At 45.3% G+C, this 24,916-nt stretch overlaps 1 protein-coding gene across 39 annotated transcripts in view; it reads left to right on the top strand.

Moving 5' to 3' along the window:
* The window catches only part of TCF7L2 (transcription factor 7 like 2), a 197,825-nt gene extending 173,690 nt beyond the window's left edge, over positions 1-24,135 (top strand). For 5 of the 39 annotated variants that reach the window (XM_057530837.1, XM_057530836.1, XM_057530843.1 and 2 more), the window contains 9 exons: positions 1,149-1,251; positions 3,250-3,336; positions 8,148-8,288; positions 8,849-9,008; positions 9,410-9,517; positions 14,385-14,433; positions 15,024-15,074; positions 16,379-16,451; positions 22,007-24,135. In XM_057530837.1, the coding sequence (XP_057386820.1) occupies positions 1,149-1,251; positions 3,250-3,336; positions 8,148-8,288; positions 8,849-9,008; positions 9,410-9,517; positions 14,385-14,433; positions 15,024-15,074; positions 16,379-16,451; positions 22,007-22,412 (1,178 nt within the window). In that variant the 3' untranslated portion in view covers positions 22,413-24,135. Of the gene's footprint in view, positions 1-1,148; positions 1,252-3,249; positions 3,337-8,147; positions 8,289-8,848; positions 9,009-9,409; positions 9,518-14,384; positions 14,438-15,023; positions 15,075-16,378; positions 16,452-16,558; positions 17,141-22,006 lie in introns of those variants that run through there. The other 34 variants (XM_057530840.1, XM_057530844.1, XM_057530854.1 and 31 more) reach the window with 21 other exon arrangements.
* The last annotated feature ends 781 nt before the right edge of the window (positions 24,136-24,916 follow it).

Raw genomic sequence — 24,916 nt, 5'->3', positions numbered from 1 at the left:
ATGGTTATCGTAAAGCATATGATTAACGTCTGCGGACTGTTTACTTTTCCTCTGCGAATGTTCTTTCAAGTGTGCGAATGGCTTGGTGTAGGGTCCAAGCCCAGCTAATCTGTTTGGTTTTTGTAATAGAGAGAAAACAATGTCTGCATGAAAATGTCACCCAGGGAGGCTTAATTTACAGATTAAAAGCTTCCTGAAAGAATTAAAAAAAAAAATGAAATAATTTTCATCCGTGAACACGCAGCTCATGCCCTTCAATACTGTTTTAATTCTGAGGAATTGTTCATTTTGCTTCCCACCTGAGCTGCGTGGATCTGCTCCTCTGGGTCCAGATTGCTCCCAGCCCTCTTGATTTCTAAGGATTGATTGCAGGATGCGTTCCTGTGGAATTAATAAGTGTGCGGTGGCACGGACCTTCAGAACTCTCTCCTCAGCCCCCGTGGTCCAGCGCTACCCAGTCAGCGGCGGGGGGGTTAACTCACGCTGGTGACTTGGTCCTCTAGAAAACCAGGCTCTAGAACTGAGTGTACCAGGCCTCCAACATCTCCCGGTCTGTTCAGTTCAGATTCTGCCTTGGATAAGATGCCAGGGCATTGTGTGAGTTTCACTCCGCTCATCTTCAAAGTGGAGTTGGACACATTTAAACAGAATTAACTTTTTTGAAAGAAGGCAAGGGTAACCTTTCAAAAGCCATAACTCAAAAAGTATGTTAGAAACCAGAGGAGTAACTCATGCAGGTAAGTCATTAGAATTACAAGGAAGGAGGGAAGGGACAAGTTGTGAGGACAAAGGGATTTAATATTACTTGATCCCCTACTACGTGCCAACCCCTTTAGATTTTTTTTTTTCAATTCAAATAATCATACCAATCACATAAGGCAGAGATACCCAAGCTGGCATTTTCTGAGTTCGTCTGCGTTTAGCCAGTGTAAGATCCATCTAGAGTGAGATAAACTTTTCAAGCTGCGGCAGAGGGATAATGAGATGAAACTTACTGACAAGTTCTTAGGATCAGAATCATGAAAAGAACCTCATGCTAGGATTACAGAGGCAATGTCTCCCTTTATCCTTTACCTGTTCCCATCACCTGACGGTTTCTCTTTCCTTCTCTCCCTCTCTTGTACCTAAAATTCTGCTTCTTCTCTCAGGAATCCCACGGCCTCCGCACCCTCCAGATATATCTCCGTATTACCCACTATCGCCCGGCACTGTAGGACAAATCCCCCATCCGCTAGGATGGTTAGTACCACAGTAAGGAGTTCCATTTTTTAATTTCCTTTTTTGTTTCTTACATGGGCATGCTTATTATTTATTCTGTGCATGTATGTTTGTGTTTGTAGAAGACAGAGTTGGGGAGGGAGGGCAGTGGGTGGGAGGTCATGGTGAAGATGCTTGCTGAATTGCCCTGTGGAAAAGCAGGCAAGTCAGTAGCCATTCAGGTGGATGATGTAAGAAAAAGGCTGTTGATGCTTGGCGTTCTGAACCCATGGTCCCCAAAGGCCCTAGGTTCTTCTCTGTGAACAAAGGTACCCTTAAGGTACTTTGGGAATTGCAGAAGACTCTGAAGGCTTCTCCCCTGTGAAGCTGATCGTGGCTCTTCTGCTGGTGGCAGCCCAAACTGGAGTCCTGTCATTGGATTAAGGCAGCAGGGGAGTGGGTACAGGCACAGCCTAGTTTTGAAATCTGGGGGTGGGAGTGGGGGATTATAACTCCACCCCCCATCCCAACCATCACTCCCAAGATTGACAGCCACAGTGGAAATTTGTGTCTATTGAGAAGCTCCATGTTATTCAACCAGCATCTCTCTGAGAGTCTTTGCATGTTGAGTGCTTCACCTAATTTTGAGGGGAGCGGGCGGGGCAGCTGGAATCCTCACTCCAGCATATGGGGCCTTCCTGAACGTCAACCCTAGGTCCTGGCAGCGCCCAGATCATCAAACTGCCTTTTACAATTTGTCTTCCTATCACCCGGGCTTGCTTTTATAGTACCACCCGTTAACCTTCCTTAGATAACTTTAAAAAATGTGTGTTTTAAAAATCAGAGTAGGAAGGCCTTTAATGTTGTAAGCATACTGTGTGTGTGTTTGTATGCATGTGTGTAATATGTGTTTTATGATGGTGTGCTTTTGTATATATATTTCTCCATGTTTATCGGTGATCTCTACTCTTTAAAAAACACAGGACAATTTGTTGAATCTTAACAGGAATAATTCCTGGTAAAACTCTCAAGTTTGGGTCTTGGGGAAGACATACTTTTATAGCCTTAAAGAAGATACAGTTTTGTGGTTCACCTCCTCCCCCCCCAGTTCTACCCTGATTTCTCTAGCTGAGCATATTCTACACTTTAAAAACAAACAAACAACAACAACAAAAAATCTTGTATTATGCAGTAGCTGTACTAAATACCAACCCTGGGCCGAGTTTCTGTTTATTTTTTGCTCCTTAATTTTGTTAGGGAGGGTGGACATGGATGGGAATGTGTGTCCTATTTCTTCTTCAGTGGGTGGGGCCATGCCTCCAATAGTCCTCAGTCATCACTTGCCCCATTCAGCTGATGGAGAGAGATTTGAAGGATAGATAAAAAGGAATAGCCAACTCAGACAACCCTCTGTCAGAAAAAGTTGTGTGTCTTTCATGAGGATGCTATTTTGCATGTTGCTGTATTTTTTAATTATTGTAATGAGGTGTGATTGTCTATTGGTTACCCACAATTCTTCTTGGGGACTCTCCCCCCCGGTAACTCTTGTCAACACTTGTTAACTTGACAAAAGGCTACAAATTAAGCTCTGTTAATTTAATGTTTTCTCACCGAGATCTAAATACCGAAAGAGGCCCAAAGCGCAACTGAAGTCCTTTGATTCACTGTACTTTATTTTGGTATAAATTTACATTCATTATTGTTTTCCTTTGGATGTGTAGCCCTCAATTAGTGTGATGGCTCCATTAAAGCAAGCGAGACTTCGCCTTTAATTATTACAACAAAACACCTAGTTTCAGCTTGGGGAGAGGGTCTCTATTGACATAAGCAAAGGTTATAAAATTTAATTAGCCATTCCTATCAGATTTATGGCATTCAAATTGTTCTGTGTTTCTTCCCTTTGATCCTTCCTGTACAATCCCCAAGATTTTTGTTCTGAGAAAATGAGAATAAAGCTTACTGTGCAGAGAGAACTTTCCCTTTTTTCTTCTTTTCCTTTTCCCCACCTCCACCCCTGTTTGCACGCTCTCACTGTGTACCCCCTCTTTGTAGGCAAGGTCAGCCAGTGTACCCCATCACGACAGGAGGATTCCGTCACCCCTACCCCACAGCTCTGACTGTCAACGCTTCCATGTCCAGGTGAGTTCCAAGAAAGAGGGCGTTCAACCAAGGCCATGGGTCACTTCTCAGAAAGTTCTCTAGATGCTCCCAGACTATCCAGGGACTGCTGCTACGTGTAATTCTAAGGGCATAAGACCCACAGTGCGTTAGGCTTTCCTCCTAGAAAATACTGAAAAATTGCCCTGAACTTCCCAGGTAGATGATGGCAGAATTTCAAGGTTGAATTTCTGAGTCAATATATTTAAAAAAAAAAAAAAAAAAAAAGCCTTAAGGAAGCAGGAAGAAGTAATTAGGACGTGTAGAGCTTTTTCAAGTGTTACTTGTCTGTTGCCCTAAACCAGGTAAGAAAGGAAAGGGTTCAGGTAAGTTTATTATTATACAAAGAAGAATTTGAGGAAAGGTTATCAGTCTTTTCAAAGCTCCAGACTCTTAAGCATCAATAAGAAAGGACACCCTACTCCCCCCCAACCCAAACACACCTGTCTCTAAAGTAGCAGTGTCCAGTAGAAATATAAGGTGAGCCTTATATATAAGGAATATACATGGGGAATTTTAAGTTTTCTAGTAGCCACATTTTTTAAAAGGAGGAAAAAAAAACCCCAGACAAAATGATTTTTAATGATATATTTTATTCAACCTAATAGAGTCAAAATATTATTCATTCTGACATGTTATCACTGTAAAGCAACTATTAATGAGATTTTACCTTTTTTGTATTTAGTTTTTGAAATCTGATGTGTGTTTCACACGTACACCGTATTTCAGTTTGGCCTGGACACAGTTCACGTGCTTAGTAGCCACGTGTGGCTGGTGGGGACCACGTTGGCCTGTGTAGCTCTAAATTTTTGAAAGTTAAAAAATCATACGCACGTGTACATTCACATATCTTTCAGCATATAAATGTATATATAACACATACCACACATATACCTGCATACGTGTACCTAGATCTTTCTAATCCCCATGTTCTCCTTTTCCCCCTCCTAATTAATTCTGGCTAATTTTTCAGCAACTGCTAGTTTATTTACAAACTGGTTGGCAGCAGTATGTTTAAGTAGTCACTAATTGCTCCTAATGATAGTTTTATTTTCTGTTCATCTGATTTTCAGTCAAGTTAATTAAATCGGTGGAGGTTTAGACTTTCCTGATGGGCTGCAACAACGAATCCGTTTTGAGGATGGCACCTAATTAAATCAGCATGCATTACATGGCAGAGATGCCATCCCCCAGCCTCTTCCCCCGATCTCTGTAGCCAGCATGAGGACCCAAGACCAGAGGAGGGGTTGGAAAGGCAGGCCAAGATGCCTCTTTTTCTACTTACAAAACAGTGATTTTGGTGCAGGAAAGAGTAAGAACCACAGTCATTAAGAAACACCAACTGTAGCATCTCTAACGTTTGTAATTATGCCATGGGTATCATGCCGCTAATAAAGATCCATGTCCCATATGTGATAAATCACCTCAATTTCTGAATCCACACCAGTATCGGTTAGGCGGGGAAATGCTCGTGGGTCCTCTTCTCCAGCGAGAAGAGGAAGGTTATCCTCATTAAATAATGTCATCACAGCCTCGCAAAGCCTGGGAACGAATAGGGAGCCTCCCAGGAGGGGAGCTGCTTCTGAGCACCTTATAATCCACAGCTCACCCTCCTCCGAACCAGCATTCATAGAACGCATTGTTTTTCGTGTTTGTTCCTTCAGTGCGTTCCAGAGGTTAAACGCGGTGCAGTAATCGTAGGATAGGGATTGAGGTTAAGCTTATCGATTGAATTATCATTAGGAGGTTAGCCAATGATTTCGAGGTGGGCAGGGGGTGGAGGAAAGAAAGGGAACGGTGGGAGGGAAGTTTAGGGGGCTCAAGGTGCAGGGGGGAGGCGGCCGATTCCCCAGGTAGGCCTTATGAAAGGTAGCTAGTTAAAAAGAGTATACAGCAAATTAAATACATTATTGTGGTAATGGGGCGACAGAAGTATGGGTCTATTATACTTATGGCAGTTATAGGGAATGTAGGCAGCTTGCCCTGTTCCAGAACACCCTTTGATATTCATTCTCTTCAGCAGCGGGGCCAGGGCTTCTCAGAATTAAGTGATGGGTCATTATACTTTAAACACCATGGAGAAGCCTAGATTGGCAATTAAACAGCTCTTGCTGACACTCACTTGTGCCACCCTGTGACCCCCTTTAGATTGAGATGTTGGAGCTCCGGGCCCTCAGCCTGCTAAATTGGCGCAAGGCTCTTCTCCTGACGAGAGCGGGCTCTGAAATCCGCCGGCTTCAAAGGGAGCGAGATCATGTATAAACCATAATGTGGGTGCACCGTGGCTCACAAAAAATAAGGCAGGAAGAGATGAAATGTTACAAGTGCAAGGGGGGAAATGAGAGAATAATGACAAACCTAATGCAGCTCAAAGCAGGCTTGTTGCACAGGAAAATGCATCCCACAGCTTGTGCCTGAAATCAAGGCCTGCAGATGATATCCAGTTAACAGAAACGTGTCAACAGTGAAGGAAAGTGAGAGTGAGGAAGGCAGAAGCCCCTGAGACAGCCAGAAACAAAAATTAGTTGTCCTTAAGAAGTTAAGGTTCATCATCATATTCTGGCTTGGAGCCATGAAAGCAGATGGGGGGATATAATGAGCGGCTTGGAATTTTTAGGGTGTTTATTGCATTGCATGAAATAGTTGTCTGCAGAAAGGAATTTCTTTTTTATTTATTTCTTTTTTAATTTTTATTTTATTTTTTTAGAAAGGAATTTCTTACGCGAAGGTATGCGTATAGCCCATACACACACACACACACACACACACACACACACAGTGTTTTTATCTCCCCCCCCACCCCGTACACACATTCTCATTCAGCAGGAAGGGAACATATGTATTTGAGGAATGTCAAGCCTTAAAAATTCACAGTAAAAGCTGCCGTTCCACCCACCGCTTCACCCAAGGGCTTCGAAGAACACATGTTCTTAACTTATGTTTTCTCAGAGGCCTTCGAGCTCTGGGAAGGAACAGGGTGTAACCTGGGAACCCACGTGCCTCCCAAGGCTTTACTTTTCATTTTTTGGGGGGCGTGGGATTGGAAGTTCTTTTTTTTCTTTCTCTTATTTTCTCGCTCTCTCTCAGGGTTTTTCTTTTCTTTTTCTTGACCCCCTAAAAGAACTCGCATGGTTCTTACGAAAAAATGCCATCGTCACCAAACTTTGATGCTGACTTAAACTGGGAAAGGCAGCCGTGGGAGAGGGCCCACATCAGGGTAGAAATTCTGAGTCAAATGTCCACTCTGCTTCTGGGCCCCCTTCAAAAATCTGCATTATTCATTGGCATTTTCTCTGTTGATCGATGCAGAGTCAGTGAGGACTTTAATTTTTCATAATTTTTCGAATGGACATTTGCTGCATTCTTTTGGTAAAATGGAAGCTACTTTCATTTCCAGTCCGTATATGAAAAGAACCTTGTAGATAAGTACAGGATCCTCGTGAAATAACTGTCATAGCAAAGTCTCATCAGCACCTCAGTGCCCAGCAAAATTAGCTTCCTAAAGAACAGGTGCCCATTCCCTGGGGGGTACATGGGGTTGCTGTGGTTTGGATTTATTCTGAAAGCAACAGTTGCTTGATCTGGGATCGCCTTCACCTGAACTTGCGTGAACTTGCGTGATCTTGCCAGGGCGGAACCTGGGGGCTGCTGTTTTGTTTTCTTTGGGGGAAATCTCCCCTTGTAGTCCCTCACCCCACTTTTCTCTACAGTAGTATTCGTTCCTTTAAGAGGGTGGTTCTTCTAACGCAGAACAAATCATGGTGACTCCAAGCATATCAGAAAATGCGAGAGCTCTTTGTCAGATCCTGTTGTCAGTTTGCCGATGGACCGAGAGCATTTTAATATTAGCTCTGTATGGTCCTGGCTAGTTTGCGTGGTTGAGAAATGCCAATTCACGGCCTAAACTGTGTTTTTAAAAACTTTCCTAAGAATGAACAGTATTAGAGGAAAAGACACAAACTTTACTTCTCTTTTCTTTGTTAACAATTCTCATCATCATTTATAAGGCCTTTCAATGCATAGGCAGTGTTTCAAGTCAAAGTAATTTAGGAACCCTAGAATTTTAGAGTGGGAAAGGACGTACAAATCAGAATTCAAAGCTTTATTTGTGGGTGTGTGTGTAAAATACTGCTTAGGGGTCATCTTTGATACAAACTTATTTAAAACGTTCCGTGACCTATGTTGAGAACCAGATAGGAGCTATTTGGATTTCCCCCATCTTTGTGCCTCACTCTCTCCCATTCCTGTCAAAACGATGGGGGCACAGCAGCAAAAGAGAAATAAAAATATTACTGCACTCCCATCAACAGAACGAGGCCTAACGAGGCATACGCAGCATTGTCAAAAACTGTGTGTATACTTCAACTGCATTAATATTTTATTTAGCTGTCTATATGCAACAAAAGATTTCACCTTTTATTCTAGCGCTGATTAGGACTTAGGAAATAGTCTTCTTAGATGTCACTAATAATGTCCCCCCAAACCTGTGATCTCCAGCAGGTAGTCCAAGCCTACTTTTCCACCCACGTATATGGGCTGAACTTGTCTTTTGCTAGAGATGTTAAAAATCATAATGTCTCATGTCAGTAGCAATAATGAAGGGGGAGATTGGCTTTAATGACATTATAAGAATCATTATGTTTAATTTATCGCTAATTAATGCTGACAGGTTTCATATGCCTTGGGTTGCTTTCATGTGAGTGTGACGTGCTGTTTCTTTCTTTTTCTTTTTTTTAAATTGTGTGTACACATCCCTCCCCATTCATTCATTTTGATTCTGACGATTTACACAGCTTTCTGTCTTCTAGGTTCCCTCCCCACATGGTCCCACCACATCATACTCTACACACGACCGGCATTCCCCACCCGGCCATAGTCACGCCGACAGTCAAACAGGAATCTTCCCAGAGTGACGTCGGCTCACTCCACAGCGCGTAAGTGTCCTCCTTCTGATCAGTTTCTCTTTTGCCGCGTGTTTAGCCGGTGGCTCCTGGGTGGTGGCGCTCTGTCCAAGGTTGGCTGCGCTGGTGTGACTCCAGGAAACACCCAGCTTTACAAAGAGGGAGACACGCACCACGTGGGGCTTCCCGGCTGGCACCCACTGCGGGGGAGAACACAGCTCTTTCTTTGTGTCCTCGGATCGACTGGGATTTGCAGCCGTTCCCCCGTCCCTGACCCCTCTCTGTCCTGCGAGCATGAGAGACACCAGCTGAGACGGAAACGGCCACAGTGTGCTTTCCCCTCCAGCTCGGGACAACTGTATATTTGTGAGCCTTGAGGAAGTGATAACAGAATCTCTCTCACCCCTCCACGCGCCTCCCCAACCTATTTTTGTGCCATTTTCCAGGATGGAGAAGACCCAAAGTGGGAGTGCGCTTCTCCTTCCAAACTGCTAGGGTATCGAGGAGGCGAGGAGGTGGGCTTTCTGCTGCGGAGGAAGTTGAACCTTGCGATTGTTTATCGGGTGGTGTCTGTCTCTTTTGTCTCCATCCAGAAAGCATCAGGACTCCAAAAAGGAAGAAGAAAAGAAGAAGCCCCACATAAAGAAACCTCTTAACGCATTCATGTTGTATATGAAGGAAATGAGAGCGAAGGTTGTAGCCGAGTGCACATTGAAAGAAAGTGCAGCCATCAACCAGATCCTGGGCCGAAGGGTAGGTGGCTCTCCCGCTGGGAGAAGAGGGCCAGAACAGGATGCAGTGGGTGGGGTGGCACATGTCCCTGTCCCCACTGCTTTGGAGAGTCCTTTCCCTTTAGCCACACTCTGACTCCTTCCATGGCCAGTGTGGAGTTGGGACCAGTAACCCCGCACTCGAGTGAGGGTCAGGACGGCCACAGCCTGGTCTTCCCCACCTGCAGAGAGAGCAAGAATAGAACAGCATAGGCAGAAAATCAGGTTCTGGCTGAGCCCTCCTGTTAGTGCCGGGCCCCTGCAGACCGTCGGCACCTGCAGATGATACCATTTCTGATGGAAGCGCTATCCATCCCCCAGCCACAGTGTGTGGTTTGTGACGATTCTGCATGTCTCTCTCTCCCCCCACTGTGTCCCCTCCAGTGGCACGCACTGTCCAGAGAAGAGCAAGCGAAATACTACGAGCTGGCCCGGAAGGAGCGACAGCTTCACATGCAGCTGTACCCCGGCTGGTCCGCACGGGATAACTATGTAGGTGGTTCCTTTTTCTCAGGACTAAGAGTCTGTAGAGATGTGTTGGTTGTCCATCTGGACAAAGGGAACACAACCTGCCAGCTCAAGTCAGACCTCAGTACCATTCAGTCTGCCCAGTCCTGGGACCGTTAGCATCTTACCCGAGCACCAGATTGGAGGATTTTGTCTGGCTTCCTGTAGGGCTCCCATCAGCATGGGATAGTTCTTCAGGGAAGAGGGGTGAGGCTGGTGTTCTAATGCTCCAGCTCAGGGCACCCGTGGGGTCAGTTTAGGGCTGTTCACACCTTCTTGCCCATGTCTTTGAAGAGCCGTGGCTCCAGGTATACACCCAGTGCGGCTCGTGCGCTTCTCAGCCGTGAGGGTGGCCTTGCAGAGAAGACCAGTGCGTAGGGGTGGAGGGAGAGCGTTTACTTCCTCACAGCTGTTTTAGCAGGGCCTTCACCCTTAAGAGGGAAACATGAAACAGTTGCCTTAGGCTGTGGTACAGGAGAAGTTGGAAGCCTAGTTCATCCTGAGAGGGGCATGATGGAAATATCCCTGAAAGTAGCCAGTAGAAGTCATCCTTTGGCAGGACGGATGAAGTGACTCAGGGCCAACAGGGTAGGGAGAAAGTGTGTGTGTTCCTGGGCTCTCTTTGTTGGCTGCAGGATTTGCCTCATTTCCTCCCGTGGGTTTTAGAAAACACTGTAGGGTTGTTGTCTTTACTAATCACGGTGATAGTGACACTCGGCATTCTTCTCCTCCCATAAACTGGCTCTCGTCCATCACCTCTCGCCGTTCTTTCTTATTTTGTATTTTGCCCAGGAGCTCAAGTTCTGGGCCCGCTCTCCTCGCTAAATGGATGAAAATGTCTCTTATTTTGCCTCATACTTTATTACATGGCATTTGGTTTCACGAAGTGATTTTTACCATCCACTTTTCGGGGAAAAACAAAACCTGTCTCGATGCCAGTAGCAGCTTTCTCCTCCCAGTTCTTTCTTGTCAGTGGCACAGAGCCGTGGAAGATTCTTCTACCCATCAGTGCTCCCTGACCTAGCTCTCCCCTGGCCGTCATCCGTGGTGAGGAAACTCTCTGTGTATGTGGCTTGAGATCCGTTCAGTGATTGCTGATTGTGAACTTAACTGTGCACACAGATTGTGGAGCTTCAGAGTTAAACCAGAACTCTCTCAGAACTTACCAGCCATCAGGAAGTCACAGACATCTGCGTGGATATGTGGGTCCTGAGTGAGGGCTGTTTTCTGCTTGCTCTGAGTACCTGTTTCATCACTCTTTAGTCTCATACCTATAAACACAACGCTTGCTTCTCCGCTCTTTGCCATGTGGATGGGGGAGGACCGAGACGCCCATGTCTCCCTCACTGCTGCCACCCATATCCCCGTAGGTCCCATGCCTTTAGCTGGTAGCACTAGACTGTATTCCTCCTGGGAGTTGAAACAGGAATTAGTGCTTGTACTTCTCAGTGGCACGTTTGCTCTGCTCAGAGCCCTTGTCACTCACAGATGGTCAGGCACAGGGTCTTAACTGCTTGGGACCTTTCCATTTGTCCTCAGCATGTGTGCAGTGGGGAAGCCTTTCTTCTGGAGCTGAAAGGAAGAGGATAAGAAAGTTAATGCTCTCCCACAGGCTTGCTGCTTGCCCTCGCCTGACCTCGAGGTGGAGATTGCCAGCAGCAGGCAGGCTCTGCAGCCTCCACATATACAGCCATCTCATTTCAGGACAGCTTGCTCTCCTGGTTTCGGGTCACAAGTTCTTAGAGTTCATCTCCAGCTTCTCCCTGCTACAGACCCAATTCTTTGAGTAATCTAGAATGGTACCACAGAGAGGAGTTCAGCTACACTATAGGTATCCTATCCCCGGTAGACATTTTGGGTCATAGTAGGGCCTTCATGTACAGCTGTGCAGGGCGTGCACTGCACAACTTTAGAGTGTACCATTTACACTACGGTCGATGTGCATGGTGCCCCCTGGAGTTGTGCTGGGTGAAATCTCCACAAAGGTACAAAGCTGACTTTGTGAGAGCTTCGAAAGAATGCTGCCATGGACTTTCCTGGAGTCAGACAAGGTATTGCCCAAGGTTTTTTGTGAAGTGCTTTCTAGGTTTCAGAAGATTCACGAGACGCTTGCAATGACTTTAGCTCAGTTTTACATTTGGATAAGGTTTGGTATAATAGGGGAACCCCTGAAAAGACTTGAGAGAAAGTTTAGAGGTAGATCTGGATTTGGGGCTGTAGGAGCTTTACCTCTTGTAAGGGGTACTGTCAGATTCCTTTATCAGTGGCTCATTACACATGAGTTTGAACACACACAGCCCTCCTTTCCTCCCTCCCTCCCTCCCTCTCCTTCCTTTCTTCCCCCTCCTTCCCTCCCATCTCCCCTCCCCCAGGAAATGGTCTGTGGAACAAGAATTAGAGTTAAACTGTTTATAGATTTGATTGTGGTGGGAACTTGTTAGTATTTTTTTTAAACTGACTTGAAATAGAAGCTTCTATAAATTACTTTGGGTACTGTACAGTTTAGAAGGTTCTTGTAGAAAAGCTTTTCTGAGCTAATCACCTTTTCCCTCTTTCACGTTCCTGCTTTTCCAGCCCAGTGGTGACAGAAGCCTTTATACACTATTTTAGCAAAATAGAGTTGAGTAAAACAGTCACATTTGGGTTGTTGGACTTGGTACATTCTGGAACACAAGAAGAAACATTTTGGTCCCATAGTGATATCTAACCCGTGGCCTTGTAATAGAAGTTATTTCCTTTCTAGCTCTTCTCCGTTAGGTTAACAAGATAAATCCCAGGCCATTTGCATATCTTGAGTCCCCCACCACCCCCACCCCCTGCCCCCACCATATTCGAGGCCTTTCCTTTCCTTTGTTATATTTAAAGAGATAATGGGATGGCCGCTTCCCTTGAAATAAATCTCCCTCTTCACTACGTAGTGTTCATTTCTTCATGTCCTCTTCCGATTAAAACACAACCCCTGTCCTCTAGAAGCCTGTAGTCTAAATGATCATTTCCTCAGTCATGAACATCTTAGTTATGTATCCTAAACAGACAGCTTCCCGGGGTAGCGGATATTTTCACCTGCCTTTCAGAACATATTGCAGGAGATTGGAAATGGGTGAGCCCTGTATTACAGATGACTGGGAAGCCCTTGGCTACATGGCTGCTGACACCACCTGGAGTTGAACTGTTTCTGTGCCCCACTGAGATTTTCTTTCAGGTTCCTAAATAAACTGAAACTAGACCCTCCTGCCTGTTCCAAGATGGCCAGGTGGCACTTTGCTCCTGACACAGGATAGACACAGACATGAAGATGGGCCGCTGGGGTTCATGAGAAAGCACACGAACTCCTTTTCTTTTTTTTAACTGGATGCCAAGGAACATGAAATGTTTCTGATGGAAACACTGCACTGAAGGCCCAGAGAGATTTCCCAAGAGGCATAGGCCCCCAGATCTGAGAGGCTTTCTCTAGAGCTGTTGGTTTTCAGCCCTCAGCTGGATCTAAAACTCAGTGGCGTCTCTGCCTTGGGGTTCTCCTTACAGGGCCTTATGGATTCTCAAGTTTTCTACCAGTGGCTGTTCTTGTCTCTTCTTGAGTTGACGTCAACATACCCTGAGAACTTTTAGGCAAAGGTTAATATTTAGATATTCTGAAGCAAATAGACATGTCAGACCACCAGTTCCTTTTGTTTGTGACACTTCATACATACCAGGCAGCTAATTCATATGGGTGGGACTGGAGCTAACAGGGTGAGGGAGAACTAGTTTCAGATCTGGAAGGGGGCGGTTACCTCTACAGATTCTTCCCTACTCCCATTCCAAATCCACAGATGGGAACAGACCGTCAAGATATCAGGGAGGGTCAGATTGGAGAATGTGAATCGCTCCATGCAGTATATCACCCGTAATCCATTAAGAGCCTTTCTCAGAGGGCAAGGCAGTAAATAGGTAGGCAGCGTAGCCTAGCGGATAAGGGCTATGGAACCAAGATCGCCTGGGTTCCCATCATGGCCCCATCATCTGATAGCTCTGTCATCTCAGGAAAGTGCATGCACTCCTCTGTGCCTCTGTGTCCTTATCTGTAAAATTGGAATGATGATCACACCTGGTGTATAGGATTGTGTGAGGATAAATGAGCCACTAGGAATAGCACACTTAGAATTATGTCTGGCACACGGTATGTGATCAATAAATGGTAGCTGTTTTTACTAAGAGTATTATAGTCGTGACGTAAGTGGAAAACGGCGAGAGCCCAATGTTCCCCTTTATGGATGTCCACTCGGCAGTTTGAAAAGGAGCTCAGATGGTTTCTGGCTCTGTTTCACCTTTTTTCTCCCCTTCCGTCTTTAAAACCAAGGCCCATGCTACAGCGCCAAGAAAATCCCCTACTAAGGCTTTTATATTTTGATTCCGAATGAGGACCATTTGGCCTTAATAAGAGATTTGTGTGGGGCAAGGAGGCTCTCACAGCCATCTCAACATCTTTCATTTGTCCCTTGGCTCTTGGGCCACTTCCAACCCTGTCTCTCCACACCTCCCTGAATCTTTGCCATCCAGTTCTCCTCTTCCCTCTTACGGATGCTCGGGGTCAGGTTTGAGGATGGACATAGATGTATGGGAAAAGAGGTCTTTCCTCTCCGCCCTGCTGATCCCTTCCCTTCTGCTGGGCGCTCATTCCTTCAGCTGCAGCACAATTGAAGGGCGCTTGGATTAAAGGGGGTGGGGAGTGGGAAAACACTCAGGAGCCGGTGTGGATGGAGATGGCAGCCCGTGCCCCTCCTCCTGCCTCCTTTCCAGGTGAGCCCAGACGCCCTCCTCCCACATCTGCTTCCTGAAATAATTCCCTGTGTTTCATCTGTTCATCATCTAGGGGAAGAAGAAGAAGAGGAAAAGGGACAAGCAGCCCGGGGAGACCAATGGTAAGTTTGAATAAGCAGGATGGAGAAAGGGAGCGGTACTCTGAAGACCACTCTTTTATGTCAGGCTTCTACCTGGGGGAGGCAGGAGAAATTCAAGGCCAGGACATTGTGGGGGGGGGACCCATCTTAGCCAGCCTTTTTGTTTATGCATTTTAATTAATTGCTTCATGACTGCCCTTTTAAAGCTAGTAACATTCATTGTTGCATGAAAAGCACATTGTTAAGTCTAGTGGAATGTGTTTTAAAATAACTGCAGAGCCTGTAAGTGGAGAGCGGTAGGCATGCCTAGGCGGGGATTTATACAGTCTGCTTATTTTGTATGTGTCTGAGTAGGGATAAGGAGGGGGCTAGGGGAGCAGAAGGGGTGTGTGCGAGTGTTTGATATTAACTGGGCCGTTCCTGAATGTTCTGATGCATGCCTTTACAGTGGTCAATTGCACCCAATTTAAATTAAGGAGGTTTGTCATTCTCTAGAAGAAATTAGAAATACTGCATAGGCAATCTCAGAGGTCCCTTCGAGAAGGCCAGGCTTTTACAAACAACGACAAAAACATTTTGAAGGCTTTGTATAATTTGTTCTTTTTTTTCAGAACACAGCGAATGTTTCCTAAATCCTTGCCTTTCACTTCCTCCGATTACAGGTGCTAATGTCATTTTGAGTCATTAAAATAGTTGATGAACTGTTTTTTTAATTTTTCTTGCCATTATAGTTTTATTAACATGAAACACGTATGACCTTTGAACATTCTTTAAAATGACCATCTACACGGTTTCGTATGTTTCGGTAGATTTTTTTTTCAGTTGCTTTTGTTGTTTTTTTTAATTTAATTTAACTTCTGCTTTGTTTATTTATTTTTCCCGTTACAGTTGTTTAAGCCATGATGACAGTGATTTAGAGTTGAACTAACTGTGCAAATTGAATATGCAGTATTTCTTTAAAAGAGACTGGTAAAAAAAAAACAGAAACCAACAACAACAACAAAATGGAAGGAATTCAGTAATAAACCTCCTTAATCTAATGGCATTTTTTTCATCGCTCCCACTAAGTTTTCTCACGCAAGCATGCATCCGCAGTATGATTATTTTTTCCTTTGCTTTTTTTTTATTTTAGTTTTTTTTCCTTCCTTTTGCTTTTCTGCTCATAACTTGCAAATCCACTAGCATTTCACTGACTGTACCTGCTTAAATGCTGCTGTGAGCTTCTAACTAACTCTTAACAGCTCATTCACACAACCTGTTGACCTTTATCTGTTCCTCTCTTAATATTAATGAAAATAGATTTACAAAAAGTAAAGATGAACATTCCAAAAGCTGCAATATCCCAGTACCACAACCCCTTTCTTTCTTTATTTCTTTCTGTTTTGTTTCATTTTGTTCTGTTTTTATTTGTAGTTTTTTTTCTTTTTTTAAAACTGTTGTACTCTGAGAAGAAAAAAGCATGTGACAAACTTAATTCCCTCCTTTGCTTTATTTTCTTCTTTAAGAAAAACAAATTGAGAGAGAGAGAGAAAAAAAAAAAAGCAGAACCAAAAGAGGAAAAACATTATTTAAAACTTAGTTCTTCAGTATCTAACTTCCCTTTATCAGTTCAAACCGAATCGGAGAGACAGTCCTTAAAGAAGGGATACTGCAGCTTTATTTGCAACAGCTAATTTCACAAGTTGAATAAGAATGTGATTTTTTTACCTTTTTTTTTTTAAATTAAAGAAAGTTAAAAACGAAAGTCAATATTATGTAATTAGTAACCAGGTCATTGATTTATTCCCTTTTTTTATTTTTATTTTTTTCTTATTTGTATCTTTCTCTTCCCCCCCTCCTCTCCTTCCCTCTCTCTCCCTCCCTCCCTCTCTCTTTCTCTCTCTCTCTCTCTTTCTCTTCTCTCCTCTCCCTCTCCCTCTCTCCCACGTCCTCCTCTTCCGCTCGCTTCTCTCTTGAACTCATTCAGACCTGAGCGCTCCTAAGAAATGCCGAGCGCGCTTTGGCCTTGATCAACAGAATAACTGGTGCGGCCCTTGCAGGTGTGTATAGATTTCCCAGATTCGCTGTGCTGGTTTGCAGCTGGTCTATTTGGTCCTTTCCCCCCTTCTCTGGCCTGTTGCTTTGTAGCTCTGTGTGTGGATCTTAGGAGACAGGAGGGCGCGGGACACTGCTCTGTGAGGGACATGCTTGTCCTCGCTGCTGCTAGCCAAAATGCCACTGTAAAACAGCATCATTCGTGCCTCCTCGGGTCAGCGACAGCAAACCCCAGCGCGCCCCCTCCCAGGGAATGTTGCCTGCCAGCCCCTTCCTCCCGACAGCCCAGGATGGGGGCTCAGTGACATCCATCGTAAGCCTGGCCTAGGTAGAAGCAAATAACGTCACCTTTTCCCCTCCTCTTCTCTCTCTGTTTTTATTTTTTCCTTGTTGTTTTTTGGTTTCTGGTTGTTGTTTTTGTTTTGTGTTTTATCGTTTTATTTTATTTTTTTTTCTTTTGACGCACAGAAGTCCTTTCCTTTCATGTCCTTGGTGAGGGAAGACAGTCAAATAGAACCGAGGTGATAGCGAAGACAAGTCAGCTGTAGCTGAGATTTCACATCCAACTGAGCACGACCCACCATTGTGTTGTATTTTTTGTGTTTACCTTATGCTAACAGATGCAAATACTCCAAAGAAGTGTCGGGCACTGTTCGGGCTTGACCGACAGACTTTATGGTGCAAACCGTGCAGGTATATTCCCTACTGCGAGGCCTTTGGGAAAAATCAAAGCATTCTGTCCTTCTGGTACCTTAGTGTGTCAATATATTTTGACTTCGTTCCCATCTACTTCCCCGCTGGCATCAATGACTAATGATCCTCATTCTTCAAAATTTCCTTGCTAATTTTATGCCGTGTCCTCTCCCTACTTTTCTCTTTCTCTCTTTCCCCTGCTCTTACAAGTAACATATCCCTGGTGGTAGGACCTAGACCACAGCCCTCACAGACCAGGACGGGCACTTATCCTTTTGCTTTGAAAGCCAGCGTTCTGGAACTGGCCCGGCCCTGTCAATGCTTCCGTGGCATGTCTGTAGGACAGAGAGAGAACCACCATGTCCCGAGGTTTCAATGAGCTCAAATTGGCAGCAATAGCATTCCCATGCACTTGGAGTCCAGACACTTGGAGAAGGGCTCTGGGGCAGGCTTTTTTTGGTTTTGTTTTGTTTTTTTGTTTGTTTTCTGTTTCAAAACCACGTCTCTGGACAGAGGAGCTTGGTTAGCTGACATTGTTTTACAGTGCTGAAAAGAAGCGTGGCATTGAACGGCATGCACCAGCTACAGGGCTGCAAGCAGTGAGTCGTGCAGTCACGTACTGCAGCGCTGCTAGCCTGCAGAATGAAAAATATATATCTATGCATATATTTAGAGAGACAGAGAGAGCGCTGGTTCCAAAGTGAATCAGAAGAGTCCAAATTAAACGCCTGTGTTCCACCTGCAGGTTCCATCCAACCTGTAATTTCAGAGAAGGTGTAGGTACTTCCTTCTTGGTGGAGGGATACCAACTAGTTCCTGTCTCATTTCCTTTCCTTTAATGACCACCTTTGGTTAAATTTGTTGTTTCTTTGTTCTGATACAAGCAGTCTTTGAATTTGGAATATTATGATGGTAGGTATCTCAACACCCAAACACGCTCCCCTGTCTGTAGTGCCTCCCTTGTCACGTGTCCCTCTCCTCCACGCCCTGCCATGTGTTCCGTGTTTAGACGTTAGCTCAGATGTCCATTCCATTACGTGCATGCCCACCAGTCTCCCGTGTCTCTTCCCCCTCCCCTGATGCCTAACGAGAGATGGGCGAAGTGCCTCGCGTTGACCAAGCGTTGAGGGGAGAGAGGGCCCAAGAGTCTGTCTTGAGAGAGGCTGCCCTCCACAGGCGACCCTCATGCCCATTGAGTGAGGACCGGGGGCCTTGGGTGCACGTCCAGGAGGAGAGGGACCCCCCCCACCCATTCTGTGAGTTGACAGTGTCCACGGAGGTGACAGATGGCCTTGCCACACAGTCCCGGGGTCTTGTCTGTGCAACAGAAAAGAGTTTCGCGATGCAGTTGGTGGAGGGCGTTAGGCGTTTCATTAGGGCTGGCCTGGAAGATGGGAAACTCTGCCGACCCTATCAGGCGGTGAATTTGTGTCAGATTTTTATTTGCGCTGAGTGGGAAGATAATTAGCTACAGAATCCTGCTCTGAGACGCCTGCTGTGGTGAAGGGTTAGCTGATCGCAGGGCCCACTCCTAAGGGAGGGTTTCTCACACTCTGTAGAAACGCACGGCCGACACCACTGTGCGCCCCTCACAATGTGGTTTGTTGCCTGGTTTGTGTATTTTATTTGTGGGAGGTGAGTGGTGGCTTATGAATCCCTTTTTCTGCTTTGGAAGCAGGTAACTGCAAGTTAGACTTGGCACTTTGGGGGATGAAAGTTAATCATGACCAACACTGACCAGACAGACGGTCCTTTCTCACACCCAGCTGCACCTTGCTTAAAGCGGAGTGTGGAGTCTTCCTCAGAGACGAGAATTTTCATGACATTTTTACAGAACAAAAACAAACCACCCCAAGCCTTTGGAGCCACTTCATCAACATGGTTCTCTACAGTGCAGCTTGGGGGCAGGGTGGGGGGGCCAGCTGTCAGTGTGGCAGCACAGGTGCTCAGAGGTCCTTCCTCTCTCCTCAGCACCATCCTTCCTCTTTCCTGCCTCAGCACCCTTAGACCTTCCGTGGTGGCCATTCTTCCTCTGTCGGGGATGTTTTTGTGTTCATACTCTAAAAGCTTTAGCAGATGCGTTTCTGCTCCTTTAAGTGCGTAATTCCAAAATAGGGTCAGGAAGAACTCTTACTTTCCTTTCAGAGTGAATCCATAGGAAGCTAAAAATGGATTTTTAAGGGGCCACCCCTTGCTGGGAGATGGAGCGTAGGTGGGGGAGGGTAAGAGGATGGGTTTTGTCCCTTTTTCCCTCAATGTTTCTTCTTGACTTTGCCAGGATCTAGCTTGATGCTAAATCAGTAAGACAAAATGTGCTTTAAAAAAAAAAAAAGAAGTTGCAAAACGAGGCATTTTCTGGCCTGTCGGAAATGTACGTGTTCCACTGCCGTCTGCCCCACCACCTCTTAGAAGGAGTGGTCGCCCTGTCAACATAGTCTTCGTGTCCCGTGTTCAAATGCCCCCACTCATCCCCACGACACGGAAACTTCCTATCATGAGGAGGGCAGGAGGGGGGAGGGGAGCACCAGAAACGCTCCTAGCCAATCAGGGCTCCTCGCTCCCTGCACAGGGTTTCTAATTTTATTTGACATTTGAGGACATTTTAACAAGATTCTGTTTTGAGCCCACCAAGTTGCTTTTCCCGTCTTTTTCACTCTGCCCTAATATAGCATGGAACGCTGCTGGATGTCATTCCCTTGTTTCCTGTTATTTTTTCCCCCTCTTTCTCTCTTTGTCCCTGTCCTCTCTCTCATTTGTCCCTGTTGCTTTCTCAGTTTTGCTTATGCCCCCCTCCCCACCCCCTTTCTTCTCCCATTTTTAAAATGCATGGACATAGTTTTTTGAGCATGTTTTGATCTGCAGGCTAAGGTGGTTTAAAACTCTGAGAGGCTTAATTATTTGTCTTGAGTTTCTGGGATGGGAGCAGAACCCAGTCTATTTCAGTCTATCCCAGAGGAGAAAAAGGAACCTTGTGTCAAATTGAAGGTGAAGGGGGGCGCTGCCCTTGCTTTCCTAGAGTTCCTTTCGACCCAGAGCAGGGATGGATAGACCCTGAGGCCACCAGTCCAATGGGTCTTGGCCTCTGGGAGTCAGGAAGGGCTGAGCATGTGCCCTTTCACCCCCCCCTCCTCGCCTCCCTCCTGCCATCTTGCGGAGTCCACACCCCACGCACTGAAGGGCATCATCAGACAGCTCTGGGGCACAGACCCAAGGAGGAACTCATTACACCCACTTCCTTTCAAAGGCCAGTGACATCTGACAGTGGTTGCCTTCAACCTGGCAGCATCTTAGTTGCTTTCCCATGACCGGAAGCCAGCCGGCGCTTACAGACAGAGTGATATCAGCTGTAGTTCTGACTGTATTCTCCTCAGATCAGCACATTCCCTGTATCTGCATTACTTTTATAGCATGTGTGGGGTTGATCGCCAGGATCACTCTTCCTACCAAATATTATCCCATCAGACTGGGATGAATAATAGGAGAAGCTTTGAGGTCACACGCTCAATGTCTTGAATTGATGTCCCCAACTTTAGATGATGATAAGCAAGAGAGGCTCTGAAATTCTCATTCCTATTTCTTACATAAACGGGAAATGGATAGGGGAGATTCTCGTTTTGGTGCAGGGCAAAATTAGTCTTTCTGGTTTAAACACTAATCCTGACGACCCCCGTTCAAGAAGGTCCATGCTGTGATTCCCTGGCACTTCTTCTTTGTCGTCACTTCCTTGTGACAGGCTGTACCCTGCATTCACTGGCCCCGGCATGTGGACCAGGGCAGGATGCCCCCTCCATCCCATCCTCACTGTCTCTCCTTCTAGCCTTCTCACTATGGGGTGGGGGAGGGGAAGACCCCAAATCTTAAAAAAAAAAAAAAATCAAGTTTGAATCATAATTTAATCCACAACCTGCAGGCCATACAACCAGTTATTCTTGTTCCTTTGGATCATTTTCTGTTTTTCTTATTCTTCCCCCTCCCCCACCTTTGTTTATCCTCTTCTACCTGTTTTTTTGGTGGTTTTTTGGTTTTGGTTTTTTATTTTTTGTTTTTGTTTTCTTTTTGAGTTTATTTGGTTTTCTTTTCGTTCCCCCCCACCCCTCCCCACCCCCGATTCTGACCTCTCTTGATTTGGTGTGGTTCTTAACAGACAAGCCCGAAAACTCTCTGGGCGCCAGCAGCCTCTGGTGGTGGTGGTGGTGGTGGTGATGGTGGTGATGGTGGTGATGGTGGTGATGGTGGCGGGTTAAAACCTTTAAGCCTCTTGCTAGCACTGCCTTCAGCTCTGTGGGCTCAACAGTCAGCATTTTGAGAGTTTCAGATTGATACGAGGCGCCTGGGGTGGGAGCTCTGTCTTTCTCTTTCACAAACACACACACACACACACACACACACACACACACACCCACACCCACCCACCCTTGGCGGGGTAGGGGTGGTAGTGGTGGAAATGGAGGAGGGTGGTTATGATGGGGAGTGAGGGCGTGTCTAAGCCAAAAGAGAAATAACAAGCTTTTGAGTTCATCTCAGTTTGCACCTAGCCACCTTCTGGCAAATCAGTGCCGCCGTCTACAGGTGGTACCCTTTTGCTTGCTGGCTTCTATTTGGGCACGGGTGGGGCGCTGGGTGTTTAGTGGGGGCAGGGGAAGCAGGTAGGTAGGGAGTTCTGTGGTCTGACATACTTGGTTTGCTGGAGCAGGCTTAGCTCAGTGAGCGCGGCACCCCAGCGTGACTGTAATCGTCCCCTGGCCGCTGGGCGTGCCTCCGCAGGGCATCCGCTAGGTGACGTCACCTCGGCTCTGAGCGTTAGAGAACTCTCTCCCGTGGCATCTTTGCCCTTTATTCACAGATAACTCTCTTCCCCTGTTTCTAGGAGAAAAAAAAAGTGCGTTCGCTACATACAAGGTGAAGGCAGCTGCCTCAGTCCACCCTCTTCAGATGGAAGCTTACTAGACTCGCCTCCTTCCTCCCCCAACCTGCTAGGCTCCCCTCCCCAAGATGCCAAGTCACAGACTGAGCAGACCCAGCCTCTCTCGCTGTCCCTGAAGCCCGACCCCCTGGCCCATCTGCCCATGATGCCTCCGCCGCCCGCCCTCCTGCTTGCCGAGGCCGCCCACGGCAAGGCCCCCGCCCTCTGTGCCAACGGGGCCCTGGACCTGCCTCCCGCCATCCCTCCCTCATCTCTGGCGCAGCCGTCGACATCTTCCTTACATTCCCACGGCTCTCTGGCCGGGACGCAGCCGCAGCCGCTCTCCCTCGTCACCAAGTCTTTAGAATAGCTTTACCCTCCTCAGCTCCGGTTGCTCTTTTGTGGAGTGTTGCGTTCTGCTTTTCTTTATTTCCCGCGCCCCCTTCTGCCAGGTTTTTGTTTTGTCCTCTTTTCCGTTTGTGCCACGTGGCTACATTAGTTAATGTTTATCGAGTTCATTGGTCAATATTTGACCCATTCTTATTTCAATTTCTCCTTTTAAATATGTAGATGAGAGAAGAACCTCATGATTCTACCAAAATTTTTATCAACAGCTGTTTAAAGTCTTTGTAGCGTTTAAAATATATATATATATACATAACTGTTATGTAGTTCGGATAGCTTAGTTTTAAAAGACTGATTAAAAAACAAAAAGGAAAAAAAAGAAGCAATTTTGAAGCAGCCCTCCAAAAGGAGTTGGTTCTGTATTATTTGTATTAAATACGAGCTTGCGAACCAATCATTTTACATCTGGTTTTTAAACCATAAGGGCACAATGAATGCAGTGCCATTTACTTTTTTTTTTTTTCTCTTGTGTGAAACAACTTTTATTGTGATGTTACTTGTTATTGTTTAAATGTACAGAAACAAAGGGTTAAAATGTGTTAATATACCTTGTTCCATGGTGTTGTTCTTTTGGGGGGAGGGGGATGCTATTCAACAATTAATGGAATCACAACGCTGTTGGACCAGTAGTATTTATTGCTTTAGAGGTTGCTTGTCAAACCTGTACGTTGTCCCTTTTAAAATATGTTTTCCTTTTTCTTGAAACTGTATAAAGTTTTTTTCCCCTTAGCATAAGCATCTTATATATAACAACTCATTTGTACGAGGTTTTTAAGTTTATATATAAAATGTGTATATATATATTTTTTGTTTCCCTTTTGGACATTTTTTTTTTTTTTTTTTTTTTTTTGCCGTATGAAACCCAGATGCCGCCAAATGGACATTAATAGTTGCATTAAAGGATCAGTAGCATTAACAAAAGTTGCTTTAAAAGCCATTATGTAAAACAAGACTTGAAAATTAGTGAGGGAATTTTAGCGACGCTGTACGAGCAGCAGTGGAAATTGTCCCATTTCCCCTGTGAACTCCGCAGGCGAGCGCCCTGCACCCTGAGGACATGGACTGACCGTGTGCAAAACTTTATGTGCCAAAATTCTCAGTGACTTTAGCTTTCTCTCTCTTTTTGATGCTGTAATTTTTGTTCATCATGTTTTGCTGTGATGTTACATAGGTAGATTTGTATGTAGTTTTAATGTCACCTATAACAAGATGTGTTTGGTAGCAGATTGTCCAGAAAGCATTTTAAATGAAGAGGTATAAACCCTTAAGGGCCAAAAATTCTGTATATTAGATTACTCTTAAAGGAAAAACCAGCTGCCGCTTTTATGTACACGTATGACATACAAGTAGGTAGCAAAGTTTAAAAATAAAAAAAACCTAGGCATGTTGATGTTACAAAATGCTGTATAAAGCTGAAACCTGTTCATTCAGTGCCATTGTAGTTGACATGAAGCGATTGTAAAACTGTCTCCGATTTTTCTCTGGTTTATTAAAATGCTAACTATAACATTTTTTGTGAATACTTTGAATGTTTCCTAACAGTTGTGATGTTACTGTTCCGTTTTATGCTCTTATTCCAATTTCATTTTTAATGGTTTGGAAGCCATTTTTGTAATGAATAAATGTTCATGCTGTACAGTATCTGTAGCATGCCGTTCTGGATTAATAAAAGCAACTTAGTATGTGCAGATAAAGGCTGGTCACTTGTTTCTGTAATTTGGGTTTTATTTCTGGGGAAGCTGGATCCGCCTTAACCAAGAGACATGTGTTCCCAAGCTGGAACTTGAGACCCCGTGGTTGGTATGGGTGGTGGGTGGTGACTTGGATACCAGAAATGGGCCTTGAAATCTTAAGAGGGGTTGCTTTCTGCCCCTCCCTCCGGCCCCCCCATTCTTAATGTCCGTTTGCCGTACTTTATGTACCTGGTTAGTTCATTTCTGAAAGCAAATGTCACTCTTCTGGCTATAAGACTGTCACTCTGATATATCTCAGTCGACCCTCTATCAAGTATCAAGCAGAAATGATTTAATTCCGGTTAATGAGACTTAGTTCACCAGGAGGGGATTTAAGAAACCGCATCATGGCCATTTAAAGGATCATTGATGTGAAAGTATCCTTATTTCTTTCTAAGAATTAACATGCAGGGAGAGATGCCAGGGTGAACAATTGTTAAGCAAGAAGGTTTTTAGAAAATTGGATCAAGGTGCTTCCATTACAAGTTTGCGTGGAGGACTCTTGCCATCTCTGAGACTCAAGTTCAGGGCTCTGCCCTGGCCGGGGTGCACGTTCATCCCCGTCGTCAACCAGGGGCCACAGTAAAGATCTTCCTAAGGTTTCCACTACATTCATTCCTCACTCTGGCTAGGACGGACGGATGGATGGACGGATGCATACGTGGTTCCACGTATCTGGACAGCCTCACCTGCAAAGGACGTGAGTTCATTGGGCATGGAAGCGGTCTGTGTCACT

This window comes from Balaenoptera acutorostrata, chromosome 16, assembly GCF_949987535.1.
Source record: "Balaenoptera acutorostrata chromosome 16, mBalAcu1.1, whole genome shotgun sequence".
Classification (NCBI taxonomy): domain Eukaryota; kingdom Metazoa; phylum Chordata; class Mammalia; order Artiodactyla; family Balaenopteridae; genus Balaenoptera; species Balaenoptera acutorostrata.
Note: the sequence above shows the minus strand (reverse complement) of the source record. Positions and strands in the feature narration are given on the sequence as shown.